The following is a 16748-nucleotide window of genomic DNA, read 5'->3' on the forward strand; positions in this document are numbered from 1 at the left end:
AAGACAGTAGCTGCTTTCTTGCAAATGGTATCAGCCTACAAGTATCAGTAAACTACTGTGAAAGATTATTAAAATTCAGGATGTGAAAACTGAAAAATGGTGTTAAAGGACTTACTTTTTTCCCCCCTTAAAGTAAGAAATGAAGCTGAGAAAATGTTGCTAGGACAGACCTAGGATGAATATAAACCTCTGAGAAACACAGCTCTTAGGAATATTTTACATTTGTTTTTGAGAGCAGGAGGAAGAGCTAGAAATTTGCCTGTCTTGAAATTACAACATCTTTAATATTCACTCTCTTCTAGTTACTCTGCCACTGTATTCAAAAAAAGCTCTTTTTTACTCTCCACATCCCATTAAGTTTTCCTTTTCCTATGCACTGACAGAAGTCTTTAACATATTTCATACTGTCTTCTACTATCCAAAATAATCTTACTTGTATAAGCAGAAATTACCAATTCTATCAAGAAGCAAAGAGTATTGAAATACAAGAGTATGGAAGAGAGATAAGAAGGCTCAAATTAATTCCTTGCAGAGGGATTTACTGAGAGACATATCTCTATTAAAAGTCCTCTAGGAAGCAAACCTTCCAGAGCTGCTAGTTCTCCAGTTTTCTCCAAAGCAGCTCCTCAGCTGTTACCTGGCCAGCAGAATCGCTATTAGAAAGTTCTTTCAGAAAACAGCCAGTAGAACTGGTATCTGAATCATTCAAAGGAATCTGCAATTTAACACCTTTTCCTCTACTAACAGAAAGGAAAATACCGGTGCCCTATCTTGGAATCCTTATTTTCCACCCACAATATTCTTACGTTCGTAGACAGGTTAAAAAGAAGCTGTTACTGCCATCTGCTATTCTTCTGGGCATGTGGGTGACTTTCCACATGTGCTACTCTCATGGCCAAGTGCTCCCGGGGCCACCACAGGAAGTGATGGGGAGGCAGCAGGGAGACAGATGGACAGCCAAAGAACTTCAAAGGAGCTGCCACATCAACAGATTCTTCCCTTTCCCATAAGCATCCCAAATGGAATTTCCTAAGTTTACTAATTCTGTATCTAAAACAATTTTAAATGGAAGTTATTTACAAACCTAAAGAGTTCAAATTCATTTCACTCAATGGAAAAATTCAGACTAGCAAGTAAAACATTCAGCACAAGAACTCTATTCAAGTCTGGGGAAAATGATTAACCATAGTAAAAAAAATATTTTTAGATCCTGATGAGTAACATGTTTTCCTATCACCCCTTAGTACTGCCTGAACTTAGAATTATAACATTGCTCCAAGGCACAAAACACCTCATATGTCTGTCCAATTAGTTGCAAACATAAGTAAAAATTAAATTGTGACAGTTTGCATGTAAAATTATAATTTTAAAGTTTGTCCTAAAAAAGTACTAAAACTTGAAGATTACAATGACCCTGGGACCTCTTTAAAAATCACTGCAATTCCAAACATTAACGTAGCTGGTTCTGTTATAGCATGTCTTTGTCATAGTTCATTTTCTAACAAAATGAACAAGAATTTTATCACGATGAACAAAAAATGCCTGACAGTGTTGAGCTGTAATGGAGAAAAGGAATAAACATTACAAGTGTAACGATGTTTTCTGATGCAAGGCCTTAACATTTTCATTTGAGTTATACTGAGGAATACACCTTTTAGAATATGTATCTTCAGAAGTTTATTTTTAATAAAGAATAAACCCCATCATCTTACCCCACCTCCCCTTCCTTTGGTCTGCTTACACTTGTACTTCAAGTTGTTCAAATAACCACCTGTTGACTCAAGCTTTTGGATTAAATGTCGAATAAAATCTTTGCAGAATTTTGTAAATCTTTCTTCTACTTCTGCTGTCTGTTCTCTAGAACCAGTGTAAACAGTGATAAGGACACATTTCCCACCTTCTATCAATCTTACTTTCTAGTAACTTTCTTGCCATCTCAGCATTTTCATAGTTAAGTCTTCATATTTAATAAAATATAAATGTTTTCTGTTAACAGTATTTATGAACTATTGCGGCCTTGACAAGAAAAATGTTTATTGTACCGAAATTAAGAGTCAAATATCAGTAGATGCATTTATATGTGAGGGAAACTGATCTTTGTTTGCTTGAAGCAATGTTTCCCTCTTATTCTGACAGCAAAACTGCCATTACGTTCACTTTAAAGCATGTGTTGTAAAATGACTGGAAATAAATAATTTCTGGCACACTATTTTAAACTGCATATAAAAAGATAAAAAATTAATTCATTGCTTACTATGATCTGTAACACACCCTAACATCAAACCCAAATCATACTAACACAAACCTCATAAAAAAAATCAGAAACCTTCCTTTTTACCAAATTACAGGACAGAGTTACAGTGGGAGCACAATTTGACAAATTCCACTTTTCTCTGCATTTATGGGACTGTAGTGTTTTTGGAAGCATTCTTGGATATTCTAATAATGCTTTCCAAGACTACAAAACCTTCTCTCCTCAGTTAGTATGGCCATTAGATGTAACACTTTAAGGTCATGGGAAATCAAAGAGTTACATGGTATAACCCTAGAGTGTTTTAACTGCCCATTCAAATTTCTGTTTCAAGACCTTGGAAGAAAGAAAATGACCTGACAATTCCTAGTCAAAAAGTCATCGTCAAAATAATTAATGTCAAGTTACATGCTGTAACCACACGTGAAAAAGGAAATTCATAGCATCCCGTATGTCCACATCAATGGAGTTCTACTATATTGTTTTTCAACAAGATTCCGTTAATCTTCGATGTCTTACATGTCAAGCAATGACAGAGAAGATGTGCTAAAAGTATGGAAAAACTTAAAAAGTTTTTAAGCAACAGATTTTATGAAGCTTCTGTATCAGTTAACATGTTTTCTAAACAGCCAAGTGGTTCCACTTATAAACAATATAAAATGTTTTATTTATAAGAACTAATGATTTTTAGATTTATGGACTTACCCTGCTTTTCTCCATGCAAAAAATCTATAAGACACTTAGTTTTCTTCTAAGCTCAAAGTAAATTTCTTTCTACCCATGCAAATCTCATTTTTATTAAAGAAAATATTCAATTAACCTCAAATATTCAACATACTCAAATCTAATTAGACATGAATAAGAGGTGCAGTAAAGCTATAGTAAACACACATGCAGATTTCATTACTATTATCTTACTGGCTTTCCAACTGACATTATAAAAAGAGACTCATTATTTTTTCCCCCCCCTATACACAAAGCTAATCTTGAGTAGAAATTAGATGACCAATTATCTAAGCAAAACTCTGCAAATAACAACCACATCAGTATTATGCTGCAGAGTACAGTCCTGAAGCAATTTAAGATAAAAAACACCTTTGGATATTGGTTCATTAGGATATTTTAAACAGTTTTGTATTTGGTACATAAGCAGCAAATAGAAAAAACAAAGTTATGAAGCCAGGTTATGATTAGCAGAAATAGTACAATACAGCACTACCAGACTGGAACCCCTTATGTGTTACAGTCTCTAGAAGGCTTGATACTATTTTCAAAGATCACAGCTTGAAATATATTTAACTATCATAATTGTCTTAAAAGTCTGAAATTTCATTCTGTAGTCATTATAACTTTGCTGCACTTTGCTAGTTTTAACTTTGCAGTCAATGCTTAAAAAACTAATATTACACTTAGACCATATCGACTGTACACAGGAAACAGAATAACGTGTAAGAATTTTTATACCCTCTGAATACTTCTTATATTCAAAGCAATAAAAATTGAAGAAGCAAGAGAAACTAGGAGTGTTAAACAGCTTTTATTGACTTATGGTATTATTTCAATTAAGTTTTAAAGAATTTATTTCAATTGTTACCTGCCTTTCTGGAATGTTTGGAAAAGTGTTTACAGCAGCTAGCAAAATGAATATCGTTCAGCTCAATTAAAAACAAAACAATAAAACCAAACGCGTTCTTTCTTATCTGATGTCTCATGTAGAATATCATGACAGAAATCCCATCTGAATGGAAGTAAGCCTCAGTGAATGAAAGAGGTTGCAGTGCTATTAGTTTTTCTAGTTTTGGGGTGTGGGGTTTTTTGTTTGTTTGTTTGTAGGCTTTTTTCTTTCTTTCTTCTTTTTCCCTAGAGCCTTACAAAGATTACTGCCTTTTTCAGAGTCACGGAAGCCAACAGACTGTGCCCCGCCCTCTGTATTTTCGCTAAAATGGGCAATCCCACTATAGCAATGGTTGATGTGACATCTGTGAGTGACTTCAGTCTTCAGCTACAGGGTAAACCAGTAGTTTGAGTACTAGGAGAATATAAATGGGTAAATTCTTTGGCAAGCCTCCCTCTAAAATCAGGTCTCTAGGTGGTAGGTATTGTAAAGCTCTGACTGTGACACACTTTTGCAAAGCCGCTTTTTACAAAATTATTTTTAAAAGAACACTTAATTTGAATGCCTGTAGTAATGGTGTGTCACAAATAGCAAACTGATTCGCCTGTTTCAGGATACTCTCAGCTAAAAATGCAATACTTCAAGTCCAAGCCAACATGGAGCACTCAGACTGAATCTTAAATGAAATAGACTTTAACAGGGAAAACGCAAAATTAATGAATAATTGAAATCCTATGACATAGCTAGGAAAATAATTAACAAGAGAATTATCAATTACAGTAGTTCTATGTATGCTATTAGTGTAAATTAAATTGTGTATTGACATAAAGTATTTTCAAACATTCATTTATTAGAGAACAGCATATGGAGCATGTTGGATTAAGTATTATTAAGTAAATAGCCATGTATTAGTATTAAATGTGGCTGAATAATTTTTTTCAAAAAATTCTTATTCAAGGAACACTGAGAATTCCCAAGTGATGATGCAGTCTTATTACGTATTTCCTCTTTTCAACTCTATTTTAACTGTACAAGGTTACATGGAATGTTTTTCTTTTGCTGTATCATCATGTACCAATAGAGAAATCTGTTCATGTTCTTCTAAGAAGAATACATGAAAAAAATTATGCGCTAGCAGCATATTTAAGTATGTTGAGATGCTACCATCTCATAAACAAGGCTCCTTCAATAATTCATTTTACACTTGATAATTTCATCCTTGAAAACCACTCCAATATTTCCTAAAATATTTGGAAAATAGACAAATATAATCATAAATGCAACTATAATGCATAGAGGAAGTAGGCTTTATTGGCAGACATTACCGTAAGACAGAATTTAAGAGAAGCCTGCTCAGGAATACGTCATACTTACCACTGCTATAGTTATAGTGAATCCTCTGACCACTTGTTGGCTTTGGAAGTGACAGTGGGGTCTCCTCGCAAAGGAAATTGTATAATGTGCATTCTACAAACAGCTGCTGTATTGTTTCATCTGAAGCAATTCGTGAGTCAGTAAGACTGAGTGACATAATTTCAATATAGATTTTTTCATCTGCCTATTTTAAAACAAAACACAACACAAATTATTTTGTTTCTTGAAGTGTTAACACAAAACAAACAAACACGTACATTATTGGCTATTTTGTATGATTAACACCGATTGATTGATTTTGACTTACAACACAATGAGATTCTAAAGCCCAAAGTTTGTAGTTAAGAATACTGTTGCAACAGATACTTATTTACATGTGGTATTATTTTTGCAATAGTCACAAGGCTGCTGGAGAAGATTAGGTTAAGGTTATCTTCATGTACAAATGATATTGGAACAAGGATTTCCAGTTGTCATTATTTGTAGCTGCATAGCAAAGTGATTTGTTTCTTGATCCTATAACTGTCTGAAATGGTCTCAGTAATATTACGTACCAAAGTTTTCTAAATGAAAGAGGATTGTTACTCAGTACCTACTACAGACTATACAACAAATAGTTCCATAAAGATCCATCAAGTCACAAAGAAGTTAGGCATGTGAAGTAACAATGCTTATATGGAATTCAACTTCATGTACTGAACTTTTCTAGTTAAATCAAATATACATTTAAAAGTTACAATTAACAAAATGATAATAAAAGTAATATCCCAATTGCTCTTCACTAGAGCCTTTTCTTATTATCTTAAACTAAAATTTCATTTTTCTGTTGCTCATATGAAACAGTTTCATACTGTTCGGCAAAGTCTGTATTATTTGCGTACAGATAAACTGTAATAAGCTTTATGTATTTAAGTGGGAATGTCAGACTCGACAGAAAGTCACAAATATTTCCCCAGGTAACTCTGTAATTCAAAGAATGAAAAGCTACTATGGTTTCAAAATTGGAGTACATAGGTGAGTGTTCAAACATGTGATTCTTCAAAGAGCAAACAGAACATGCTAGAGTTCAGAAATGTCAAAAATATTTTTTTTTACTTCTTTCTTTGCCTTTCAAGTTCATAACCTTATTAAAAGAAATCCCCTTATATGGAAATATTTTGACAATTTCTGATTGTAAACTTAAATCACTTGAAGTCATAAATTATATTCAAAAGATTAGCTTTCTAGATACAGTGTTAGAACTGCAAGTCAATATTCTAATTTATTATGGAGATAGCTTATATTTTCCCAAGCAAATTACATAATTAATCAAACTGGAAAGCAGGTGTATCCTATTGTAAAAATATCCATCATATAGAACAATTTCCATTGCTGTCAAGCCCTTTCAATATTTGATGAAGTAATTTTACCCCCTCCTTTCAAAAGACATTTCCTTTTATTATGTATCCTAAGACACTTTAACTAAAAACTCAAATCTGAATATTTCAATACGGTTGTTTTATTATTCAGTAGATTCATGGAAATTTTACTAGGATGACAGAGAAAATTCCACACCATTCTGTCTCCACTAATACAGGTACACGGCTTCAGCTGGCAATATTACTAGGATTAGCATAGAATGATGAAATATTTAAAGGAATTTTTTTTTTCTAAAATCTAATAAATCAAATGACTGCCAAATGTCATTAAAGTGATGGTCTTTGACTTGAATATGCTTTTCATATTCAAATTTGAAAAGAAAGAGATGAAAGCCTGGAAAGGTTACTCAGTTTCAACTAATAACCTCAAGCACTCTACATTCACATGCATAAAAAATGAAATTGGCTCTATTGTCTAATTTTACTTCAGAAACAACTCTCTTCTTGCACTGAACAGATGTATTAGCATCTGCATTTAAAGTGATATGCTGAGTGGTTTTGTTCACCCCAAAGTATTTAGCGGTTATGTCAGACTAGTTTGTACACAGATAGTAGTTTATGAATCAAGTCCAAACACAATATCCTGTATTATACAGTATTCCTTTTACATATCTTAAAATTTGTTTGACATACTTAACACTTGTAATTGCATACTGTAGGCAAAGAATATTACAGCTTTTTAAGGACAGCAGGGTAAAAACTATTCTGCTTTCTAACTTATAAGGAAACAAATAACTGAGTCATACTGTTAGAAAATTTAAAAATACAATAAATTGCTTTAGAGCTTAACAGTCAAGAACATTTTAATACCTGGTTTATTAAACACAAATACAGCATATGCAAAGGAGAACACAAGCTGATTAAAAAAAAAAGATATTTACAAATAAAAAAAAATATAACTGCTTAAGAACAGCATAGCTAGTATGTCATATTTCACTACTAATACGAAACCGCTCGTATTATGTAGCCATGCTGAAAATATACGTAGCATCCAACATACAATAGGAATTAATTTTTAAACAATCATTTATATTTCTATGATGAGAGTGAAGTATATTATTTAAATCCTTTTCTAAGTTGTTGTGGTTTTTTTGTTGGTTTTTTTTTTTTTTTTTTAAGGCTTGGTCTCCTTTATTAGGTACTATTTAAGTGAAAAATGGATAGTTTGTCATAACAAATTACTTCCTACAAATCATTCTACTTTGATGGGAATAAAATTAGTCCTTAACTTTGCTATTTGAAATAAAATATGAAATTTCCTCTAACAGAGAGACGGGAGAGACATATTAAAATAAAGAATACTAAATGTTTTCAAAGACCGTCTCTGAGAAACTGGCTCAGTGCTTTCATTTAGAGTGCTGAAAACAAAACATGGGCAACATACTTAGTCTATGTCAATATTCTTTTTTTATCATTTAATATTGATTCTTTGTAATTAACACCACCCAGAGATTTGGAACAATCACTGAACTCCAACAAGTTTTACAATTAGGGCAAATACTAAATACATTGGATATTACATGAGAATTTGAAATGCCAACATAACTTTTCTCATCTTTCTGATTTCTATGATTAAAAAAGCTTTTTTAATTCCATAAAAGTCTTGACTGCTGTCTTTAAGAAGCTGTATAGTCCATATTTCAATATCCTTTTTGGTCACAATAACATGCTAAGGCTTTGATGTGAATAATAAAATTCCAATTGATTCAAATGATCTGCAATAGTACCCTGAAGAATTAAGTGTTTTACAAAAAAAGTCTGTGCTTTCCCCATGGAACAGCAACATTGAAAATGCTTTGCTTATAGGAACAATGTAAATAATGTTCTTGTTTTTTACATTCACAGTTATATTGCCCTTGAAGAACTCCAAATAAAGGAAACTTCTTAACTGTAAGATCAACTTGAATCCTATCTGTACCAATGCTCCACAATATTTACGCTTTACTCCTTCATATTTTATGTATTTATTTCCACAGTCCACTTACTTGTTCCCTTTTATTTCAAGCAGACAGCCCATCAGATAAACTATGAGCTATTGTTGAATGAGCTCAAGTAATCACCCATTTGCTTTGCTATCAATACTTCAAACACTATCAATATTACTCGATTGGCAAATATTTATTGAATGAAAAAAATCATCCTCTTCCTCTAGCAAGTGCCAAATTCCTGTCATCATCCTATTAACAATGTCAGAACAGTGCTGCAAAGGAATGCTATCACTTCAATGTCAATCTAATTTAACTGCAGAGTGTTAACAAACATTACTCATTAAGTAACTATGATTAATGGGTTATCATCTTACACATACAGAGAAAAATACATATTATAAAAAAATATTCTAGTCCTTAAGTGTATACAGTGACTTTTCAGGTTAGGAACAACATTTGTTTTGAGATATTCCTCACAACGGTGTAGACGTGAGTATAGAAAGGGAGATATGGAAATGCTTCCTGGTTCTTCTTCAAATGGATGTGACTTGCAAAAGCGCATAGGCTTCAGACTCTCCCTAAGACCTGGGGCAAAGTGTTCTCTCCTTATTCAATAGCTCTTTTGGAGCTGGATTTATTGTGAAGGACAGAAAGACACATATAATCTTGCCCCAGCATTGCTGGTTTTGTCATGTGCTAGGAGGACAACACAATGGCACTAGGTTTGCACTGTCATAAGGTTTGATGCATTCCCTTCAGCTCTGTCTGCAATTTAGAATACACTAACATCTATTGTGACAACGAGTACGTCTCTGGTTGCTGCCATTTTATCTAGCACAGAGTCCAAATTCATCTTTTTCAGAGCATGAATTCATCTTTAGTATCTTCAAAAGCATCAATTACGTGCTACAGCTTGAGACAATTCAATGATTAGTTATTGCCTCTTCTACGCAATTCTACGGTCATCTGAAACATGCCCATCAATGCATTGCTTTTGCGGTTTTTTTTTTCAGAAAAGATCATTTCTAATTCAGTATTTCATAAAATGTTTGGTGTTTTATGCTAAGTTCCTGAGGGATGTGAAGCTTTCCAACCATGACCATGATGACCATACATCTGAACTTAGTCACATTTGCACTTTGCTCATAATACAGCTTTTGATAACTTGAATACTACACTTTCTTCCCCTTAAATGGCTTGCCTCCCCCACCCTTTTGGAAGAATAAACATAAAATTGTTCAGTGTTTCTCCTGAAGTTGAATTTTTTTAAAGATTTGGTTTCACAACTTGCTTGTGGCACTGCCCCAACTAACAGCTTTTAAAGATGAAATGTTTCTAGGGATGAATAAAGATAGATCTGGAGCTATCTGACTGGTGAGATACAACCTTCCTTAACTTTAAGTTTCATTTTCTCCCCAAGGAGTGGGGAAGGCTACATATTGTTACGGTCCTGATATACGCTATACTCTCTATTACAGATTACCTCAAGGAGGACAGTTAATTTTCTTCTTCTTCTTCTTTTTTTTTTTTTTTTAGTGTTTAAACACTCCCCATTGATTATATCACCAGATAAAATAAAAAAAATACCAACTTTATCAAAATTCAAAGCCAGTTAGCTACATCAGTACCAACCAGTCACACAATTAAGTAATTCAAATGCTCCGTAATTACCTTTCATTTCAAGAGGAAGCATGATCCTTAAGTAAATAAGCATGAACGACAAAATTTCTCTATAAAAAATAGGTCTTTCTGTCTACATTTTCCGTATGCTCGTACATGTCAACATTTAAGTTGAAGAAGTAAGATGAAATAAGTAGCAGTATTATGTCAAAAACTATACAAAGACAAATATAATAGGATTTCTGGTTTTGTAAATATCTGTGCAGTTTTATATATGTAGATAATAGACTTCTAGTTTGATTAAAAATAAATTCTTAAAAAGCTGTATTTGAAAGTTAATCCATTTAGAAAAAACCTCTTTGTATAGCAGAAGTATCAGTATAGCATTTTCATTTGTTAAACGTGCATCTGTAGTGAAAAAAAAATCTATCAAATTGCACATTTTTAATACAGCTGTTCTTTTCATTTAGAGCTTTAATACTTAAAATTTGATACTGTATGTCCACCACCATCCCCTGCCCCCCAGATAGTATTATGTGGGGATAATATAGACATGCAAAAATGTCAAAAATGAGAATCTGATTTTCTCTCATATTACCCACAGTGTGAAAAAAACTATGCTTGGTGATATATATCACAGCTAATCAAAACTCAAATTCAGTTTCAAATCCCAACCTTTGCTTTTTAGACCTCCAGTTGGAAAAATGCTCCTTTCTACTTGTGAAGTCACCATAACTTACTTAGATGTCAATGAGCTCTGATAAATACAGCCTCTCAAGCAAGCAACTGAGGGGCATTCATATTCACAACCACAAAAAAATATTACCAGCTCGGTTAAGAATGGCTCCTGTTAATGTTTTTCCTGTGGGCTTACGCACTTAGCCTTAAATCTTACTTTCTATGTAATTTAATATCCTAACTAGTTTTAGGTGTTACCTAAAAATTAATGGGTTACCTAATGACTTAAGATTCTATTGTTTTGAATAATTTTAAAAGCTGGTGTTTGGGGTCTCCCTCTTCTTTCAGTTCTTTCATCAGGAAGAATGACTTGCAGTACATGCTCCTGCTTATTATTTCAAAGCATATTTGATAAGCACTAGAAGTTGTAAATCCATCATTTCAGCGTACGGCCTATTCAATCTACTGTCATCTCAAACTTTATCAGGGGCAAAAGACAACTTAGGTCTTCCCTGGATTTTTTCAAACTTCATCCCTTTTACTTTGGTGCCCGTCTGGTAGTGACCACAATAGCAAACAATCACCTTAAAGATGGAGAATGTCAAATGCTCCTTTTGAATCTTAGACCCATCAGTAGTCTTTGAAAATACTGACTATAAAGCTTTAATGTTACTTTTATCTTACTCTTGTAAGATAGTTCTGTTTCATGAATTTTATTTCTTGTTTTATTAAATATGCTGGTGCAGCACTTCCCCAATTTCTTATAGAAGAAAAACACAAAGCAACATAAGGTTAGATCTAGGCAACACTAAGAGAATACAAAGGATTAGTAATTCTGGCACAGTAGAATCAAGCCAACTCAGCAACACAAGGCAATACTAAAACTCTAAAATTTTAGTTGTCTAAATTTAGAGTAGATATTCACAGAACAAGCCAGTTTAAGAAAAGCATTGAGCAGAAGTCTCCCTGAATTACACCAAAGGTACTCAAGTCCTGCAGAAAATAACGGTAAAGACAAATTGAGACAGTCAAAACTGAAAATTGCAATACAATGTCCATTTTCTTTTTTTTCAATGAATGCAATATCTCCTAGGAGAAAATGCACTATTAAAGTATTCGTACAGAAAAGGCATAATAAAAGGAAAAGTCTTTATTGTTTTGCTATAAATAAGCTTTATGCTTTACATCTTCCCACCTTTGCACAAACACATTTCATTGACCAGCAGAAGCCCAAGTGATTGATATTGGTTTTTAATTAATACGAGATTTTCGTGTCAAAAATATTTAGACTCAGAGATCTTAATTTACAAGAACTGATAATGACAGTTTTCAATAAACTACTATTAGCACAAGATAACGCACTCACAATATCTGCAACAAAAAAGAAAGATGTAAGCACACCTATAGAAAAAATAGGACCACCACCAAATAAATTCTTTTTGCCAGTAATTGCCTTATGGGCCCATTTTAAGACAACTTGGAAGCTGACAGCAGTAAATTTTATTGTGATAATTGAATGCTATATTATCTCCTGTAAGGATACAGTGTAGACATGGGGGTGAAAGGGAGGAGGAGATGGAAGAGAAAAGATTTTTTTTTAATATATTTTTTTTTAAATAGAAAGACCATGCCAAAGAAAATGCAAATTCCCAGTTTTGATGTCTATTTTGAGAATCTGAAACAAGGCTTTTAATCAATGTATTATACATCAAATTGATAATGTTAACTTCTGATTATTCAAATGTATGAAATATTCATAGAGAACTGTCCAAACTTTTACATTTCTCAGACTTCTTTTCTCTATTAATTATCATGCCTGGAAGCTTTTTAGTAAAAGCAGCAGCCATCAGCCTGACTGAACCTGACAAGCTAGCAAGGCCCAATTACACTGGCACTCTGTGGCACTTTGATGTACTGGAAACGAAAAGAGATAGGGGCAAATTGTATAGCACATTATGTTAATGACTTGATTTAATCCAGCCACTAAACTTTATGTAGCCTGTTAAAAAAGATGCTAACACTAATTACGCCACTTTGGAAAGGAAAGAAGGGGACAAGCATTTCATACCGACAAAGTGAAGCTCATAAATGTTGTAAATGAAATGAAACAAAATGAAGTAATCTATGATTAATTATACATCACAGACAAGAATAAAAGAGAAAGAAGCAAGTGCTACAGCTAAGTACTGGAAAATCTGTTAGATACCCTTTATGATCAACATATCTAAGAAATAACCATGAACTGTCTAATTTGCAACATGCAAAAAAGGAACAGTACGATCTTAAATGGCTTAAACAGTTTGGCACACAACTCAGTTTTATAGGATAATTAGCATAACAATCTCTAAACATCACAGGTCTTATTTACAGTGTTTGATTACCAGCAGGATATTTATCTTGAAAGATAAAAGACTGTGATTTTTAATCTTAAAAAATAAAAAATTCAATCGCAATTTTTACATGCTCTATTCTATAATTAACCCAAGATTTCAAATACACCAATGCTTATTTTTAAAATCCAATTTGTATCAAACATGTTGCCTTAACAGTTTATAGCTTTTGTTGTCTTATCTACTCTTCCTGAACATGCACTTCGTTATCAGAGGAACAGATCAATAGAGAGGTAGAAATTACTGTACCTGAAATGAATCTACACTCAAAATCCTCTCCGAATTGTTCTTAAATAATTTTGATAAAATAAAATACAGGATGACTAGAAATTTATAGACCAACCATACTATAGTTTGACTTAATGGTGATAGTAGCAGTCATTTTAGTTCTGAAAATTACAGGTGAAGATTTTTTACCATTTTACACAAACAATGTAATTTTGTATTCAAAAGTACCTTCTGTACCTTTCTCTAGCATTTAGGTGATAGCATTTATAAATCCCTTCTACAGCTTTAGAAAAAAAAAAAGGAGCAATATTTCTCATATGAAGCATTGCTTCTTGTTGCTAGTTACTTTGTAATATGTCACAGTCTTGAAAAAAAGGGTAAAAAATAAAAAAAAAAATCATCAAACTACTTCTAGGTTATTACATTTCAGAACATTAAAAAAAGTTAAGACCGATAGGATATAAGAGTACACCTCTGGTTCTTTAAAAGAAGGCTAAGAAAAACCAGAGAGGTATTAACTGTTACAAATATTATTATCAATTTTAACTGATAGCTTTATATTTTTTAAGATTGTTCAATCAATGTTACATCTAAGAGTATGAATTCTTTTTTTTTTTTTTTAGAGAACTATAGTATTGAAATACCGTTCAAAGTAAATTTTCAGAATTTGTATTATGCTATGTTATTTTGTATATATGACTTTATGTTCATTAATGGCTAGTTTTAAGAACAAGTCAAGAGATTATCATTACTGTAAATGCCCACAAATAATAACAGAAGTAGTAGTAAACTGAATTGATTGGATACCGTATAAGTACAAGCTTTATTGAAAACGGATGTTCAGTTCTAAAACAGTTGGGAAGTCGGGAACAAAAACAAATCTGTGAATGAACTAGAAAATCTATGCATGATTTGCATGTTTTTAACAGCCTCAAGCTAACACAATTGCCATTTCAACAACATTCAATCAAGTCAACATACTGGGATAAACACAGTGGGTAGCTAAGCATTGTAGATTTACTAAAAGCCTTACAAGTGAAATTATCCTCCACCTCCTCAGAAAGCACTGGAAAAGGCAGAAAAGCACATTTTCCCACATAAAGGCAACAGGTAGGACTGAACAACAAGACTTAAGTTCTTTAGACATTCACATTATTTTAGGTAACTTTTGTTTGGGAGATTTTGTGCAGGACTGAAATTTTAGTTCAGATTGAAACTGATTAGAAATGTCTACTTGTAAGTGTGTATGCCAATAATGGAAAAGATGACAACAAGTTTCCCCATTTAAAAAAAACGCCTATAAATCAGATGCGCAATACAGTCAGGTGAACTCTTTTTTTTCTGTGAAGAGGTGTCTTTTTGAACAGGAAATGGGAAAATATATATTCATTGAAGATGCCTTAGAATCTGCTACATATAGCAAAGCTAGTCTTAGAGAACATTAGGCTGAAAATATTTTTCTTAGACTTACCAAATAATTGCCATATATACTACGACTCACCTGTTTAACATCCTTGGATATTGGGCTTGAAACAATACAGTCATCGCTGTCAGTTGTTACTGATTCAATGGCATCATCCTCTTGTCTATCACCTTGATCTGAAACAAAATAATTAAAACCAATCACTGCAGTTAAATACCCCTTGTATTTGTAGTCCATCTGAGACTTGCTTAGAAACCTGATAGCAATATATTTGCTTTTCTAATAAATAAAGTCAAAATGCCAAGTAAATCTTCTCTTCCTTGCAGAAGATTAACAGTGGCAAATCAAGTCATCTAAACTCCATTTTTTTCTGATTTGCTAAAAAAATTTGTAATGTTTCCCAGATGAAAGTGGATGAGTAAAACTATTTAAGTCCTGTGATGAACCGAAGCATGAACAAGTTAGCTTTATATAAGAATATGGCCTGAATTTGTGGATTTCCTCTGACTACATTTAACACCATGCACATGTAAAGCAGAATGTACTAATTTTTCTTTTTTTATTAAAAAAAAAAAAAAAAGTAGTTCTGTATGCAGGGGTATTATTTTCTAAAGTGTTCAGGTCTTTTTTTCTCTGGAGCAAATTACAACAGCAACAGGGATTCAGCACCACGCTTTTCCAATTTTTCTAATGAATTCTTATGCAGAAGCTGCAAACAACTGAACATAAAATTTTAGCATTTTGCTTCTACTTTTACTTTAAACTTGGTAATGTGGACTTAGTTTATTTCAATGATAAACAGTTTTAAGCTCAGAGGTGGAACTGGATGACCTAGCTTTTACAATCTTTAAATAAATCTGCCTCTAACAACTTTATGTCACAGATGTGATAAGACGTACTACCCCTCTCACTGTCTGAAAGGATTTCCGATATCAGCATTGGCTGTTATCTGCAGACAAAAGGAGCATATTCATTAAAATAGTCTTTAGAACAGCACAGTTCTAAGGGAGAATATAAAGACATTTAAAATAGAAGCCAGGTTTCCTTTAATATTTTATGAATCTAGGTCAGATACCAGATTTTTGCATTCAATTACAATACAGTTTCCATTTGGGAAGAAAATAACACCACCATACCCACCACCCAGCTTCAGCTATAAAGTACACCAGAATATCATTCCTGTCATGAAGCTTCTCGTAATGAGGCAGCTCCCACTGCTAGTAAGAAGCACTTAAGGAAGTGTAAAGAGACATAGTTTTATTAAGAAAATACAGGTGCTTATTCATAAAAATGAATTCTACCTTCTGATTCCAATTCTTCAGTTATTTTTGTCTCATCTCCAGAAGTAACTGAGCTTTGGTCAGTCAACTGTCCTTCCGATGGATGTGAGAGGTCTTTTTCCTGTTGAATTTCTTCTGCCACCTCCTTCACCTTATCATCTGCTAGCCTTTCTTGTTTAAATTCACGTACCACACGCTATATAAAAATAGATAAACATACAGTCTTTATAACAATCCTTGAATAGTAAAACTTACTGAATTTCAAAACTTGAAGAGTTATGGCTCACATTCATTATACATAGCCTTTAAACAATTACATTGTTTATGCAGTGCAGGAAAACAATAATAAGTTGTCAACTGCGGTAACAAATAATTGGTACAGTAAAAAGACAATTCTCTAACGATGTATATTTGTGTAAATGTAACTATTATAATCATTTGGTACCTGTCAACATATATACAGCCTGTGAGATTTCCAGATTCATTTATATTTCAGCTCTTTCCGTTCTACAAGACTCAGTTTCAAAATGAATCCAAACAAAA

At 32.9% G+C, this 16748-nt stretch overlaps 1 protein-coding gene across 5 annotated transcripts in view; it reads right to left on the minus strand.

Moving 5' to 3' along the window:
• Positions 1 to 16748, minus strand: part of RPGRIP1L (RPGRIP1 like) — a 74912-nt gene that overhangs the window by 11746 nt on the left and 46418 nt on the right. For all 5 annotated transcript variants that reach the window (XM_080364720.1, XM_080364718.1, XM_080364719.1 and 2 more), the window contains 3 exons: positions 16227 to 16401; positions 15004 to 15101; positions 5241 to 5424 (listed from right to left, as the gene is read on the minus strand). In XM_080364720.1, coding sequence (XP_080220846.1) covers positions 5241 to 5424; positions 15004 to 15101; positions 16227 to 16401 — 457 coding nt within the window. The remainder of the gene's footprint in view (positions 1 to 5240; positions 5425 to 15003; positions 15102 to 16226; positions 16402 to 16748) is intronic.

The sequence above is a fragment of the Falco punctatus genome, assembly GCF_963210335.1.
Source record: "Falco punctatus genome assembly, chromosome: 14".
Classification (NCBI taxonomy): Eukaryota; Metazoa; Chordata; class Aves; order Falconiformes; family Falconidae; genus Falco; species Falco punctatus.